This window comes from Phyllopteryx taeniolatus, chromosome 4, assembly GCF_024500385.1.
Source record: "Phyllopteryx taeniolatus isolate TA_2022b chromosome 4, UOR_Ptae_1.2, whole genome shotgun sequence".
Lineage (NCBI taxonomy): Eukaryota > Metazoa > Chordata > Actinopteri > Syngnathiformes > Syngnathidae > Phyllopteryx > Phyllopteryx taeniolatus.
Genome location: NC_084505.1, coordinates 32,327,232 through 32,345,316, shown reverse-complemented (window position 1 = coordinate 32,345,316; position 18,085 = coordinate 32,327,232). Strand labels below are relative to the sequence as shown.

Sequence of the window (18,085 nt, the reverse complement as noted above, 5' to 3'; positions counted from 1 at the left end):
ACATTTCCATTCATTTCAATGGGGAAAGATGATTTGAGATAAAAGTATTTTGAGTTTAAAGCATGGACACAGAACAAATTAAACTCACATCTCAAGGCAACAATGTGTATTATTATCATATCCAGCACTATGGTGACTGAAAAAAACCTCATATGCTATACAGCCTTCACTAATGTAATGTACGTCACCCATCTCAAACTATAAATCACCTGACTTTTATCCCAGCGTTATTCTTAACGTAAACACTCGTCATTTGTGTTTTTCCTGCCCTCTTGTTAAGAATTGGGAAGGATCAAATCTCCATTCAATCAATACACACACATACTGTGTCCCCCCCAAGGCTACATTTGAAGGCTGGAATATCGCAGTGTGAAGGCTGCTCAAATTCAAAGGCTGCTAACAAATGAAGCCTTCATTGGCCAACGCACCACTGCTCAGTTTGTGAAGTCATTCAAATATGGCAGCATACATATAAATGCCAGGTTTGTAGTCATTAAAGCTGGCAACATGTGACGCAACCTAGATTTCAGAAACCAAAGCCGGATCGTACCATCGCTGATTTATTTTTGATGCCTGAGTCATTACATTTGAATCGTGGCATTGTACACATCGTGTGATGCCTTAAAAGCAGAAATAGCAGCAGCTCATCGGATTAGAATGCATTTAAAGATCGAGATGCGCCACTTGTTCAAGACTTACTTCCATCCTAAAACTTTGTCAGACTTTATTGGACTTTTCTTGGCAGAATCAAGGACATAAAAGCAATGATTTCAGGGCATTGTCAGAAACATTTCTGTGGGATATGCAATTTCGAGATTTTTTACTAAGGTCTGGCAATTTCATCGATCCGTTGGTTGTGCAGTGCACTGGGAGGAATGAGGAGCACCTGATTGTCAGTTCCCTATGCTGCTTCTAAAGACAAGTACATTTTACATTATACATTAAATGTGCTGTGCAAAAGTTGAGTTGAGGTAACTGGGTTCTGAAGACGTTATGTTCATCCATCCATCCATTTTCTGAGCCGCTTATCCACACGAGGGTCGCGGGAGTGCTGGAGCCTATCCCAGATATCTTCGGGCAGGAGGCGGGGTACAACCTGAACTGGTTGCCAGCCAATCGCAGGGCGCATATAAACAAACAACCATTCGCACTCACATTCACACCTAGGGGCAATTTTAGAGCCTTCAATTAACCTACCATGCATGTTTTTGGGATGTGGGAGGAAACCGGAGTGCCCGGATAAAACCCACGCAGGCACAAGGAGAACATGCAAACTCCACACAGGCGGGGCCGGGATTTGAACCCTGGTCCTCAGAACTGTGAGACAGACGCTTTAAACAGTCGTCCACCGTGCCGCCACGTTATGTTCAGTTTAATACAAAAGTTTCTTCAGTTCCAAATTTGCACCTAAAATGTGTAACTGATTACCATGACCTGGATGACCGCTGGTTCTCCAACTTTTTACACCATGTAGCACCCAAAAAAAATACTTAGCTCTCCAAGTACCACCATCATGATCAGTATTTAAATACAGTAGAGTAGTAAGCCCAAGAGCTTTTATTCCTGAAAAAGTACATTTAATATAATTGTACGCCACAACGTTATGGATGGTTTGAACATTGCCACTGTTTTTATGAATAGAGGGAAAAAAACTGTACTTAATGATTCAATTAAAAATGTATCACACATAAGTTACAAGAAAATTGTATCAACATGAATGTTTTAAAACAAAGTGTTTCTAAAGATTATATGCAATATATGTTTAACTTGAAAGTTAAATACAACTAAACTGTACATAAGAAGTGATTTATTGCACACGTACCACTCGTGTTTCTCAACCTTTATTGAGCCAAGACACACATTTTACAGTTGAATCTCACGGCACACAACCCAAAAAATGTCACAAAAAGTATGAGTATTGAAATAATGATGATCTCATCTCAATTTACTCACAAAGGGACTTACTCAGTGTGAAATGTAGGCCTGTTTAACTGAACGCAAAGTTCAACAAATTAAGTGAAATTGCATAATTTCGGCATCGCAGGAGGTCTCTCATGGCACCTTGGTTGGGAATCACTGCACTAAAATGTAGTTTTTTTTGTTTTTTTTTAAATAAGATCAGGTGTAAATAATCACATTGCTTTGTGGCGAACATGAATTTAGGTGGCAACAGTCAGAAATACATTTTTACAACACGCAGAGGCCTTCCATGGAAGAGTAACAGATATATTTGTACAGTTTGAGCACTTGAATCGTTTGCTTCGGCTTTCCATCGCAGGCAATCAGCAGCTTTGGAAAGCGAACGTTTGTTCTTCCCTTTTTTTGTAATCTTGACACTCGTGTTTACTTTTTGAAATCTCTTGATGTCAAAAGCGCTAATTACACAAAACAAGTGCCTGGCATTTGAATCCCGAGTGTGCGATGGAATCTGGAAAAATGAGCAATGATGACAAAGAAGCGTAGTGGTTGAGGCAAATAAGCACTGATAAAGGGAAGACTAAAGGCCAAAGTCTTTGACGTTTTGGATTCCGCACAAGGGTGATTGACAGCCACACTGTATGTACAGTAGACTGGATTTTTGTGCATTTGTGTGTTTGCAGTGCTCAGGGGCATGATTGACATGGCAAATTGGAAAGGTCAAGCGCTGGTAGTGTTGGAGGGGCCGACGCATAGGGAGCTGTAACCTTCCTCGAGTCGCGTGTATACGGGGGCAGATGCAGAAATGGGAAAGAGGATCTGGAAAGAGTACATTTTCAATATGTAAACCCACTCTGTGCTTTTATATATACGTTGTCTATAACTAACTCGCCGGTGTTTCAAAGCGAGACCTCTGTAAGAATATGAGTCCTGCAGGAATCACTACGGGGTCCGAGGTCAAAAACTGCTGCCTGCTTATTATTTCACCAGTGTGCTGTTGCGTCCCTGACGGTATATATATATGTGTGTGTGTGTGTGGACCTCTATGAATGTGTCTGCGCTGAAAACCAAAGTGTTACTGTACGTCTGTATGGTGCTTGATATGAATTTCAAATGTGACTAGAGAAGAGGAGGACGAGAAGGGGGGTTGGGGGTACAGTGAGATTGACTGGGTAAATTGGAGTGCGAGGGTTTTTTGGAAGTTGGAGACACCAGGGAACAAGAAAACTCCCAAATGTCTCACTATAAAAATTTGTGACTAAACGAGGATTGGCACCAAGGTCAAAGACCGTCCGCTTGTGTGCATGTGTGTGTGTGGGTGTATGTGTGTGTATCAGTGTGTGTGTGCGTGTGTGTGTCCAGAGGGGTTGTAAAGTCCATCCATCCATCCATTTTCTGAGCCGCTTCTCCTCACTAGGGTCGCGGGCGTGCTGGAGCCTATCCCAGCTGTCATCGGGCAGGAGGCGGGGTACACCCTGAACTGGTTGCCAGCCAATCGCAGGGCACATAGGAACAAACAACCATTCGCACTCACAGTCATGCCTACGGGCAATTTAGAGTCTCCAATTCATGCATGTTTTTGGGATGTGGGAGGAAACCGGAGTACCCGGAGAAAACCCACGCAGGCACGGGGAGAACATGCAAACTCCACACAGGCGGGGACGGGGATTGAACCCCGCACCTCAGAACTGCGAGGCTGACGCTCTAACCAGTCGGCCACCGTGCCGCCGGGTTGTAAAGTCACCTCAGCTAATAGGTGACTCACTGCATGGGTTCAGGTCAACACAATAAGACATGACAAACATAACAACCTTGACACACACGCATGCGCACACACACACACACACACATTGACATTAAAAGAGGGCAGGTACCACACGGGACCACCGAAACAATACACACACACACACACACGCACACCATGAGGACATGCCTTGTGACCTGCTTGTTTCTAGGTCCTTTGGGCAGCTTAATACACTACGCTGATTTCATGAATACAAATCATACCCAAAGCCCCAAATATTTTCACATGGGATCAAACTGCATTACAAAAAATACATAAATAACTCACTTAGTACGATACATCACAACAAATGTTGCTCTGGTAAAGGCAACAAAACATTGCAGCAAATTAAATTAGATGCGGGTATTTCAGGAAAATTGTTTTTTTGAGGGGGGAGTTGTCGCCCCGATGTCCTCATTGTTTCTCTGTCCCCCGCAACTGAGAGATATCGTTTGAATACACAAACAGACAGAATTGAATGCCTCCAAACTAAAGTCTGTGTGTTTTAGTGTACGTTCCCGTTCATTGGAGAGTTCACGGTGGCAGTGACCCCCCTTTTGACGCCACTCGAGAACAATACACGCCAAGTTTAACATTATTGTTTACATCTGGACATGTTTTTTTATCCAACATCTATGAGCACTCTGATCAAATGTTTTCGCACTGAAGGGAACTCATTAACATAATATGTGGGCCAATTTATAAAGACACCAAACCGTCTAATGAGATCCAATACATGAGCTCTATCAAAAATTCTCCCTAGTCAAAGATAATGATGTTCACTTTTGATTGACGTTGTCATTTGCTGCATCATACTTAGAGCTGTTTTTTAGTATCTAGAGTCCACCAAAATATTAGAAAAATACTGTAAGTTAGGGTTGTGCTTTGCAGTGGCGTACAACTGTACTGCTTCATACTGAGAGCTCTGCAGTACTATACAGCGTTCACTTAAAAAAGATCTGATGGAAAGTTTGTTGCCTTGTCCCCATTACTTTAAAATAATCGGTCTTATTTTGTTATTCTTGTTAGTATTTATTTATTTATCTTCATCTTTCTTTTGTTTTGAGCTTGCATGCTTTTGCTTTGCTCATCAGCTGGTTGGCGCCGTGTGTACGTGCGTGTGTGTTTTTGTGTGTGTCTCCACCGCGCGAACACTGGGTCGATGGCGATGTGATTCCTCAGAATCTAATTTACAGGCCTGTTGCACAATATCCACCGAACACGCAATTGGAATATGCAAGCGCTGAGTGCCTGAGTGTATGAAAATGGAAGCATGAATAAGCTCGTGTATTGATAGATGCAGAGCCAAAGCGGATTTCCCGCCAACAAAATGTCAATGCCGTCATTTTCTCAAGCCATAGGATCTAGTAGCTACGTGCACATGGTCACAAAAATCCCAGAGACAAGAGGCTAGCTTCTCATGAAATGACATCCTTTTCAATAATATCTTTACTTATGGAGAGATTTTCTAGCTCTGGGCTACCATAGCCTCTGTTTAATGCCTTCTCTAATGGTGCTTACAAACTTGTAAGTTTTTAATCGAAATGTAGCTTGTTTTTCTTTTTTACTACTAATTCAACTCTGGTGCAGTCTAAAGAAGACATTCACGCAGGTATTTTTAAATCATACATGTATCCTCCTTCCAGTTCAGGGTGTACCCCGCCTCTCGCCCGAAGAGACCTGGGGTAGGCTCCAGCACGCCCGCGACCCTAGTGAGGGTTATCCTAACCAGGATAAGCGGTACAGAAAATGGATGGATGGATGGATGGATAATTCTAGTGCAGCTCAATTGTGGTGACAATGCGATGGGAAATGAAATGAACCAATCAGGTTTGTCCGTCAATGGTATAATAGTGATGTAAAGGTGTGTAAGTGTGTAAACGCTTAAGCTACCTAACAGGTCCTCAATTTAGCAAGTTAGGAGTTAGCATGTGACCTGATTGAAGCATGTCCGATTTAAGCTGTTTTCTGGTAGCCTGCGACATTGTCCATATCATTAATGAAGTGAACACACGAGGCGTTTCCTATGTTGTTGAGGCTCGTAGCTGAGGTGGTTGTGCTAAAGTCGGGCTAGTGTACCACTACACCGCCTGTGACCGATTTAATGTTTCACTCCCCAGTTTACACTGTTTACATTCATGCGACCAATAAGTGAAGAGAGCGATGTCACGTTTTTGTGTGTGTTTCATTTGATTTACTTGGATGTTTTATTCATATGGAAACCAAACCGGGGGGAATATGGACCGAGTTTCCAAATTCTGCAATGATTCAAAAGGCACTGCATGCATTTTTGACGAAGTACTCCAATTTATTTTCTCTTTTCCCCTTTCGCAGTTGGCAAGAAGAGCCGAGGGTCAACAGGTAAAGCCCCTGTTTACATTTACATTTTATATCCATGTGTCGTCCCTCTTTGTTGTTCTGGATAAGAAAGTTTGTGTGAGCCACTGTTCCAGAATTGAGGGCTTTTCTCCGCTAAATGCTCGTGGTCACACTGGCAGCGCCGGCGGGTGGTTCCATTACTGCAGCCTCAGTGGCATCATGAATAACTAACTATAGAAAAACACACACAATTTATCTGTGGTTTGAACACTAAGCAAATGTAATGGCCTCCAGCGTTATTGTACTGTGGAATCTTACAAGGTGACTGACTCGGACAGGACTTGTAGTTTCATGTTATTCCTTTAGGTTCAGCTCACATTATGATTAGGATGTAAATTATGTACAGCACTGTTAATTGGTGTCAAGTGTTTGACCTCATTGCTCTCCACAGAGGAAATGCAAGGTTAGCTGGGCAGCCGTAAGGGAGCGATTGAAATACCCACAAACACACAGGTGGATGCTAAGTAGGGTATTTAATAGAGCCCGACCCATACAGGACTTTTGGGGCTGATACCGATACTGATATCAGAGGCTAATAAAAAATAAGATATCCAATATAGCGGCCGATAGAAAATAAGAACATTGCTATACACTGATATATACTGTAGGGATATATAATGTAGATGATCACATTCTTATATACTAATACCCAAAATATGATTAAGGCAAAAAAACAGAGCACTACTAAATTAAAATCGGGAACTTTACTTAGTAACATTATGTTGACAAACATAAGGATTTGTAAACTTTAAGCTATATAATAGTCTTTTATTAGATTATGGCAGTCATGGGAAGTAACAGTTGCTTAAATGTTTGTTTATCTCACAAAAACAGTTTACACAGCTTTGAGATACTGTATAATAATCATATAAGATAATTGTGGAAAAATTCCGCGTCTCTCGTCAGTGTCTTCTCTGCTGCAGCCTAGTCAGTGCGAGGTGGGAGAAGTGTGCTGCACTTGGCTGGTGTGTGTGTTAGTGTGTGAGGGGGAGGGGCCAAGTACTCGGGCAGAGTCTGAGATTCGCTGCGCAGCAAAGAAGTTAATACATCGGTTACATATTGACCGATGTTGCTATAATTGGCCCGCTGATTAATCGGTCAGGCTGTAGTATTTATTGCATTGAGGCCAAGGAAAGCTCACTGGGGAAATGTAACCTTATTGGAGGTGCTTTAAAAGAAGGTGGCCTGGGGGTTCACCCGGCTGCTCTTCAGATAGAAATGTTGGTTAAGTGACAGGATGTTAGTCTTGTCGCACTTTCAAGCTGACTGACTCACTTAGCTCCGTTTGAACAATGTCTTCTGACAGCGTGACCAGACTGTGTTACCTGAGCTTGACCGCAAAAACACTTTTAAGGTGCCAGTCTGATCCCCTTGGACACTTTTCGGCACCTCATCGGGAATGAAAATGTGTCATACCTCCAATATGTCTGTGAGTATTGTGATGTTGTCCGTCTAGATATTCCTTAGCCAGTCTATGGTGTTTTGCATTGTGTGTTAAGCTAGCGGAAGGCAACGTTGTGTGTGATTGTTTTAAATACACAACTGAGTCTCATTCATGAACCAATCAGATGGCTAAATCTGCCAGGTATCAAGTATCACTTTTGTGCATTCTGATGTTCGAGATCCAAGTCATCAAGGCTTCTTTAGACAGCAAAGTATTATGGGTAAATTGCACACTCCATTCAGCAATTAAGAAAACAAAGTAGAACAGTCCCCGGTGGCCAAGTCACGGACACCAGAAGGTGTCGCCATGATGCACAAACTGTTCAATACTGTTTTGGCAAATCTTTTTCTGACAGAATAAGTAAGGAAGCAATCTTGTCTTTGTGGGTTTTTATTCCAAGGAAAAAAGAAAAATCTTTGCAAAGAGAGGAAAAGGTACAAGTCATACGAGTTGTCACCCCTTACTCAAGCCCAGGCTAAAATCCCCCTTGTTATATTGAAGTGAGATTGTTTTGTTTAGTTTTTGGGAGGAGGAGGCTGGAACAGATGAATGACACTTCCATTCATTTCAATGGGGGAAGAGGATTTGAAATACGAGGGTTTTGAGTATGGTCACGGAACTAATTCAACTCGTAAATCAAGGAACCACCGTATTGTGTGTGTGTGTGTGTGTGTGTGTGTGTGTGTGTGTGTGTGTGTTTGATATTTGGTCAGAAGAACAAAAATCCCAAATTAAATCAAGGATAGGAATGATAAAAAAAAAAAAAAACTGCTAGTAAAAGGACTGATGCAGCTTCAAGGGAGAGAAGCGATAGAGATGGATAAAGAGAAAGAGGGAAAGCGAGAGATGAAAGGCGATTCCGTCCAGATTAGAGTGTAATCCCGCTTTGAATGGATTCTCTTGGATTACATCTTGTTCTCCTATTAAATCTGTCACTCACTCAACACTCCATGTAGTCAGGGAGTCAGACAGTGTGTGTGCGTGTGTGTGTATGTGAGTTTTAAACCTTTCAAACAAATCTCTGCAAGGACCTCGAGAGCAGAGGGATTGACTGCAGGGTGAACACAAACACACGCACGCAAACACACACACACACACATGTACACTCTCAGACGCCTGCAAACCTCAGACACGCCGAGCTGTCAATCAGGAGTGATTGCATTGACGACAGCACTGTTAACGTTGCGATGCGTCACTGCCTCTTTGCTGCCAAATTGCACGGAATCAGTCACACACACGAAGGCGCAGTGTTCTTTCCCACTAGCCTCATAAGAATTGCGTTTTACTGGTGATTACGTCCACAAAAGAGGAGACTTTCTCAGAGCAAATGCAAGGAATGCACGACTACATAAAAGGTCTTCTGACTAACTCGACAGCTACTGTCACACTTATGCTAGGTATTCAGTCGCCTGATGTTTGCAAGCATACAATTGTTTACAGTAAATCAGAGCAGGACGTTCAAAAAAGTGCGCAGAATTATTATTATTTTTTCAATAGTTCAATTTAAAATGCGAAATTCAAGTAATATAGATGTTGATACAATACACACGCACGACCGCACGCACACACACTTTTTTTTTTTTTTTTTTTTTACATACATGGCAATATCCAACTTTAATACATTTCAGTTGCAAGGCAATGAAAATTCAAATTTAGCTGCACGCCCTCCTGACCATCATTCACTCACTCATTTTTGCTCTGTAAACATTTGTGACATTATCCAACATCAGTATCGACGCACACGTACCAAGTCACACGTGCAGAAAACAGTACAAGGTGTTAACTGTGGCTGCATGCTTTGAATGTGAAATAGTAGCACCATCCGTTGGATAAACACAACAACTATCAGACATCTTTTGAGACTGAGGCTTGTATTCCTATAAACGCGGCCGTCTAGTTGATGAGACTGTGAAGTCATGAGCATTCAACGCTAGCATGAGCTAGCTAGCCGTCGACTGGGAAGTCGAGTCTGGTGTTTTTATCAAAGGTTGAGGTTTTTTTTTTTCTTTTTTTTCCCCCCTAATAAGGTTGTTTATGCTTTCGTAGGACGCCAGCCGACCACATGGTGTTTCTCTTTCACTCAAAGAGCAATCCAATATATTTTAATGAAACTTCTGGACTCTCCTTGTCGCGTCTTTGCAGGGAGCCGTTCGAATTGGCACAGCTTGCACACGCACAAAGAATTCAAAACAAAATAACTTTTGCCTGCCATAATCACTGCGTAAGATGACCTGGAAAATGTTTAAACGTAACGTAGAAGGCGTGTTCAACGAATGAGGGATTGTGCGCTCCCGTTGAGATGAAATAATATTTCCCCAGAGGGAGAGACTCTCTAACAGAGGAGACAGGAGGGAAGATCACACATCCATATGGCATTTTGCTTTCTCCCCCGCTTCCACCATTTTTTACTTCGGCAAGACGACGGCCATCTGCAATACTCCCTTTGACACGCTCTGTCTGCCTTAGTCGAGTCCTTTTATTCACCTACTTTCACCCTCCCTTGCTTGGGGTTCTGTCCGCCTCCCTCGGTCTGAGCTAGCAGCCTGTCACCTTTAGCGCATTGCTGGGGGCCGCTGTCAACGTTTAACACAGCCACCGATGTCTGCTTGCCTGACCTCTTCTTAATGACCACCCTCCATTTTGCTCACCTGCCACAGGACCGGGTGTTTGTTTGGTTTTTTTTCCAAATTACAGCACGTTGTACGACACGTTGGCCTTTGCACGATGACAAGGTTCTGTTTGCATCTGTGTGTGTGTGTGTGTGAGATGAAGATATTCAGCCGTCCCTAAACATTTCACCAAGTTAAGAATCGGACCGTGTTCAGGAAAAAATATGCCTTAAAAGTCACAAGAAAGTTCCAAGTTCCAAAACCATGCATATTAAGTCTGCCACAAAGTGGAGTTGTATCTGCTGAGCAAAAAAAAGGTTTTCAATACAGTTTGATCAGCAGATAGCTCGCTGTGTGCGTGTAAAAAGACGAATATCCAACATGTTGGGGAGATGCGCTAAATAACAAGACGAGGAGACGAGAACCAGTCATGGCACTTTACTCGCCACGTTTTTTCACATCAAACAACCAACCACGCCCTTTGAAACCAACAACTCCCTTTGATTCGTTCATCTCCTGCCCCCTCCCTTGAAGATGCACGTCCGTGGTAAATGTCTCCCTCTTGTGGGTCACCACAATAGTTGATACTTTTTCGTCTCACGAGGTGAAACCTCACTGTGTGCGCACTACTTAAGCTATATGCTGAGGGCAGAAATTCAGGTGGCCAATTGTTCCATTGTTGTTTTTTCCGCCAACACAGATTTAGTCTTACTTTTAGTCTTTTGGATGAAAAATCCTCATTGGTTTTAGTCACATTTTACTCATTTTAGTCGACAAAAACTCAGATTTTAGTCTAGTTTTAGTTTGAAAGAAAATAAAAAGTATTAGTCTTTTAGCAATTGTCATGTGTTACAAGTTCATCATATAATTTGAACAAAATACTACCCTGTCATCAATATAGAATGGCCTTAACTATCCAACAAGGAAAACCAACTTTATTGTAAGCATGTTGCTAATGTTATAGAAGCCAAGTGTGCTGTTCATTTAGACACATGGGGAACAGCAGCGGGTCTCAATGCTACATTTCCCTCCGTGTTTCAGTCAGGCTTTGGAATTGATTTATTAAATATATTCAGTATCATTGTCATGTTGTCAGTGTTTGTGTTTTGTAAGCTTTCGAATGAACCCAACGTTTTGAAAATAGGATCAAAATTAAGAAAGTTATGTAAGTTGTGGGGCTTCTCTCGCAACATCAAACCTCTTCGCCAATCTCGTTTCGATACATCAAACAGTGTTTCCTCTTATTGGGAAACAGGGGCGTGAATCTGAGGCTGGTTTTGTGTGTTTAGTTTCTTATCTTCCCTATTAGTGACTCAACCTGTACTCTTCAGTAATAGGGCCAGTGGGTGTCAGTGACAAGGTGCTGGCCTGTACAGTATAAGTGTGTGTGAGTGTGAGATTGTGCGTGCATATGTGTGTGTCGTCATTTGCCTGCTTTATTGCACCCGCGTGTCTTATTCCCCGCGACAGCGGGACTTGATTCTTTGGCTCTCGTGAGGGTCTCAGAAAGGAGGAGGAGGAATAAAGAGCAGGGAGTCAATTACCACATTTTTGGTCCTTCGCTTCAAAGGAGAGATGAAAGCAGCGCACCTCCATCTTTGTTGGCTCCCTAACCCCGCACAATCCCTCACGTTCTGACGCTCGCATCTCCAGCCTTCTCCTGTCACAGTTGGGCTCTTTAATTTTTACCTCCTACTTCTGACTGATTGCAAATTTGCATATTCATAACTACGTAGCTCCGTGGCCAATCCGATGATGTTCATGTATGTGTGTAGGCCCCACTTCTTTTCATACTAATTCAGCTGAGCACTTTTCAAACTGTGATAAGACTCTTAAGTCTTTTTTTATTATTATTATTATTATTATGAGAGGTCACTTGGGTCATATATAATTTTCTCCCTCGCTCCTTTTCAGACGCTCACACACACACATCATCATCATCATAATCTCTTACGCACGACAATACTTATTTTACCGGTGAGGACATAAATCACTCTTCACGTGCACCAGTGTACTATTTTTCATGTTGTCACTGTAACACATGTGTAGTGTTCTCCTCTCTGCAATTCATCATGACTGCCCTGAAAGGTGGGAAATAGTTTGAGGGAGGGGGGAATCTAGAATATTTGTTGATGCTGGATTTATTGTACAATTCATTTTACGATGGACATAGAAATACAATGAACCCCCCGCGAAAACCGCGAGTGTTTGGCGCCCACTCGAAAATGTTTGTAATTGCATATAGATGCCACGAAACGGCGGCAAAGAACTATTATTGAATAGAATTATTAGACAAAGCCATGGCCTGATTAAATGAAACTCCTACCGTCACTTCAACATAAGTCCTCGAACTCAAGATGTTACAAGATGATGCCAAAGTAATACTTATATATTAGACATAACTTTGGCCTATGGACAAAAAAAAGAAAAATGTGTGTAATGTGTAAATATGTATAAAATGTTTTTCAGCAAATGACAAGGAAAAAAATGGTGTACAATTTTGTTTCTAGTTTTTGTGAAACATTGCAATTGAAAATTGATGGATGATCATAATTCGTATGTTTTAGCATTAGAAATCATCATTTGGGTTAGGAAAAAAATTTAGCGAATAGATTCATTTGCAAATGCCAAACCTAACATTTTCAGACTAGCAAAATAAATAAATCATAAATTAACTTTATTAACTCTACAGTGCACTTTGAACTGTCATACAAATGTAAAAAGAAGTTAACCAGTGTTAAAATTAAGATGTACTGACAAAAGAGTTTATCGTACTGTACATCTCATTTTATGACTATTATTTGACACACAAGTGGAAAAAAATGTGAATCAGTTTAGAATATAAAAACAACAAAACGTGTCTGTGTCCATTTTCATGTAGATTAAAAGTCAAAGAAAAAGCAAATATCCTGAGTAAATATACAAACAGACAATAAAACGACTTCAATAACTTTGCACAAGAAGAATATAGTTGTGTGTGTGTGTGTGTGTGTGTGTGTGTGTGTGTAGTGCATGTCAGAGACTATGATGCTTGTGTGAACCGCTATTGTCTTTCTATCGCAGATTCAGAGTCAGAAGTTGCTGCTCCGGCCATTGTGATCGGACCTAAAAACACAACAGTGATTGCAGGGACCACGGCCACCCTGGAGTGCATTCCTAATGCCAGGTATGTTTATTTTATCTTCTCATAGATGCAGGGCTGGGAAAAAAAATGGAATAACTCGCATAAATCCACTTCAAAAATAGGTCGACGCAGAATTTCTTCGTCGAAGCTCCGCCAGAACCCAAAAAAAAACGGGGGGTTTAGAAAAGTTCCGTATCATATTTACGCCACCAAATCCAAAGTTTCCCACTGACCTTTACTGCAGTCGGACGCAGTTTTTGGGCCACTGATAAACTGTAAGTGGCACAATTAGATGTGTAATGTGCATATAACATTATGCACGAGTGAGCTGAATGGTAGTTTGTGGTTTTTAATTTAATTTTATTGCGCGAGTGCTAACTGCAAAGGCTGATTTTGTTGTCTCAAATTCTGTACGGAGTTTATACCAACATATGCAATTTAAGGATAGAAGAAATGAGAATACATTTTTTTAGTAAAATAAAAAAAATGTAATTAAATAAAAAATAATAATCATTGGGGGGGGGGGGGGGCTGCAATTATTTGTATTTGAGGAAATATCTATAGGATAATCAATTCTAGAAAAATTCGATCGTGACATCCCTAGATAGATGTATGACTTCAAGTCACTCAACACAACATTTGGCACAGTTGCACAATCTAATATGATCCAATAAAAGTGCTTACAGATGAGCTACCCTTCAGATTTCAGTGAGTTCTCAACATTTTGCCATTTTTCAACAGGAATGAGGAATTTCAAAGTGAAGTGGCGCTTTTTATAAACCTTTTTTGAGCGGCTTGTAAATTATTTAAGCATATCACTCATTAAGTAAATGCAGTGAATACCCACAATCGACGCGAGATTCAGACTGGCACTGTGGTGATCTAATACATTTGTTAAGCACGGCAACATGTTGAGAGGTGGTTAACCTACTTGGAGTGAATGAGAAATGAACAAGGAATAAAAATTAGACCATGCAGTTGTACCCATGAAGTTGCTATTTTTATTTATTTTTTTATTTTTCACCCTGAAGCCATTTTGCTTTTTTATGTATAACACACCATCATGTCCAATGACAGATAACAGCCAGGTAAGGATGTGTGATATTGACCTAGCTTTAAAAAGATCTTTTTTTATCGGCGCTTTGCTGCCAGCTAACTGTGTTCAAATCAACAGGTGATAAGCTGCACACGCTCCCAAAGCGCACATGAGTATTTGTAGAGGGTTTTTGCCGGATTGGCTTATTGAGCCGCTGTCGATCTGGCTCGTGCGTGTGTCTTGGCAGCACTTTTATCAAGATGCACCGAACAAATCAACACACTCACTCATAGATAATGTTACGCATGTCAGCCAACGGAACGTAGCTGTTGAAAATCATTTTAGAAGTTGCTCTACCATTATTATCATGTTATTCAATAGGCCACCCTGGAGTGCTTTGCAAATGCCATGTATATTTATAGAATAGATTCATTTTTTATACTACAATATAATATGGGCTGTAATACGAGTTTAATACTATTACACTGGGTTACAGTTTTTTTCCCAACTGATTTAGGACAATTTTGAATGACATGCGTTTCTCGTGTTCAGGTCAGCTTTTTATGCCAAGTTGTTTATAAATTAATTTTATAATTTATTAAATATTATAAACTTTGCTTACTGTAAATTGAATAGTGGACATGTTTTGTTGACCAGTTTTATCGAACATGTATCTATAAAATGTATGTAACAATAATTAAAACAGCGTTATTTATGGTCTAAAAGCTTATCCATAACATAAAACATAAACCACAACAAATAAAATAGTAACAATAGTGGTAATCAAAGTACATTAATGAATTAAAACTTAATATATGTATTATTTTCTAATTAAAATCTATAAGAAGAACATTGGCATTTGGCATAGAGGTGGTCCAGAGTTATATCCCTTCTTATTACACAGTGCAACATGTTGTGTGAAGTTGTTAGTAGATGAGAGAGAGGAACACGATTGAAGTCTCCAACGGCCAGTATGAGTGAGCCGGCATGCTAAAGATGATTAATTGATGATATACTCCGCCCAAAAAAAATGTCACGGTTAAAACACTGAAAATAGTGCAAAAAGACGCAAACAAACACTAAAATAAAAAAAAGGTGGCAAAGTTGTAACAGGCTGCCGACTCGCAGCAGCCTCTTTGAAGCCTTTGAAATCTTCTTTTTGAATCACAAAATGTAAGATGGATAAGCGTTACCATTCATCTCACAGGTCTTTGACTCTTTCTGGTTAATTAACAATGAACACAATGAGCATTTCTTTTTATGAAATTAAATTAGTGGTGTTTATCATCATCATTAAGTCAATTTACAGCAGAGCCATGAACATTTCAGCCCTCACCAACTGCTAGTAATGCTGTCTAAATGGGGGGCTTAAGTAATGGGTTTAAGTGACTTCCAATGCAAATTGAATGAATATTTGCATCTACTGCTAATAACATATTCATTTTTTTTAATTAACATTGCATCGTAAAGTATTTTAAAAAGAAAGCAAAGCAGACACGAGGTGCACTTTCATGAATATAATGAATCCAATCTTACAAAAACAAGACCCAAAAAGTCCAATTTGAATGAAAGTTCTTCTCTGATCGCCAGACGCTTCATGCAGATGAGATGTGACTCCTCCGCCGTACACGCTGTCACCATTCATTTGCCGCCTCATTGACACACAAAGTGATGCATTTAATATGTTCTACTCATTCTCATGTCCTCCTCGTCAGAGATGTGGACATCCTGCTGGTGGCGTGGAAACGCGACGGACGTCACTTGGCCAGCGGGCGTCGGCTGGCGATCCCCGCCCCGGCCTCCTCGGACGGCGGCGCGTATGTTTGTGAAGCGCTGCTAGGCAACAGCACCGCCAAAGCCGCAGAGGCCAGGGCGTACCTCACTGTGATTGGTAAGCAGGGAAGACTTAACACAAATGCGTAGTACGCTCAGCAAACCTAATTTTGCGGGGTTGCAAAATTCCGGGAATTTTTCATAGGAATTAATGGGAATTTATGGGAATAAACCAGGGATGTGCGGACTTTGAAAATCGGCTCTTAATAAGGAACCTAAATATAGTTGGGGGAAATATATTTTATCAAAATTCTTACTAAAACAACCAGAATTTGTAGAATAGTATCTTGACTTAAGGCCTTTTCACAGCACACTTGCTCAGTGTAAAAGGTCCGTTTTCGTCATATTATGTGTGAAGTTGAATGTTGTCAAGCTTGACACGTCCACTCTGTCATGGTGACATATTAATCGATACGAAACCTTTTCAGAATTTCAAAATACATTTGGAAAACAGCAATCTACACAGTCAGCTTGCTAACGGAATCATGTTGCTAAGTAAAGGTCCATCGTGTGCTCATTAGCCAAAAATGTCTACCCTGTCAACAAGCCCAATAATTTTGCCGTTTGCATGTACTTTGTCTGTTGTATGTCATCGTTGTAACAGCATACCATCCAATTTCCCAGTTTAACAATAAAAAATTTAAAGATGCTTGTGGAGTAAATAAATAATCTTCCTCACAGAGCAAAGATTTTGTGAGAGCTCCAGTGACGTCAAATGTTGATTGTTTTTGTGCGACTAACAAACTGTCGGACTTGATCAACTGTAAAAAAAAAAAAAAGCTACAACACATTGAAGACTGAATTTCCCCTGAGGATAAAAAGATTGTAATAAATCAAATAGTAACATGTCCATGGAAATTGCAAATGTCCACAAGGGGACAGCTAAATCTCTTGTCCATCAATAAAGTGTCGTCAACAACATATGCGTACAGACATAATTTGCCACGTGTGTTTATGCGTTTGAATTCTGCACTTTAAATGCGACGGCAAAATGGCACCACGGATGCACACGCCTGTTTGCCAGCCAGCTAAATTAGTTTCGTTCCCCCGAGTCACAAATCAATGCTGGGGGGGGGCGGGGATCTGGAGGCAGTGGCACAGGAGCTCTCGTCACAAGCTGTGGCTGTCCTGGATATTTGTGTGTAAATAGAAAACAACAGGACCTGGGAACGAAGGCATGATTGATGAAGCGCTCCCTCCCACCCGCATGTCAGCGTCTTTTTTGATCTACTGTGATTGTCGGAGCGTGGGAGCGCCTGAACGCGAAGAGCGCAAACTAGCGAGGCCGATAGAATTCTCACTAGTCACAAAGGAACCGCTGGAGTGTTTTAGCCCTTTTCATGCTCAATGTGCCCCATCACTGACGCACAGCGTGGGTTAATAACACCCGATGGTGCGGGGTACACACGTTCCGATTTTTAACATTTTAACAGATTTTTATTTTATTTGAGAGACCCCACACATGACATGGGGGGGGGGGGAATCACTGTGTGTGTTATTACAGCATTTATGTGTGTGATGTCCTCCAGATGATCAACAAAGAGCACCACACACATAACGAGCTCGACCAACAATTGCAAATTGCTAATCCCAAACCAGATGTCTGTTGTAGTACCCAGATTGACCTGTGAGAGGCAGCATAGAGAATCCACAGAGAATCCAGACTGCCCGAAAAATACAAACAACACTCCCACTCTCAGATCCGCCGGCCTGTGTTCACGTATGAAGTTACCAAGACCGGTCGAGCACGACTCTGGCGCAGAGTTTTTACACCATTCACGAAAATCGAAAAACTCACCATACACTACTAACGTCAAGTTATATTGACTGTTTAAGCAAATATTGAAAAAAAGCATGTTTATAAAATTGTTTTATTGCAAACTACCCTTTAAGGCCAAGAGGGCAGCGATGCATCACTGATGAATAATAATGCTATGTTTATAATATGAACTAAATATAG

The 18,085-nt window shown here is 41.1% G+C and overlaps 1 protein-coding gene across 1 annotated transcript in view; it reads left to right on the top strand.

The window, feature by feature from the left end:
* The window catches only part of sdk1b (sidekick cell adhesion molecule 1b), a 277,239-nt gene that overhangs the window by 159,651 nt on the left and 99,503 nt on the right, over window positions 1–18,085 (top strand). The window contains 3 exon segments of the mRNA XM_061771792.1: window positions 6,035–6,061; window positions 13,196–13,298; window positions 16,008–16,183. Of these exon segments, the coding sequence (XP_061627776.1) occupies window positions 6,035–6,061; window positions 13,196–13,298; window positions 16,008–16,183 (306 nt within the window).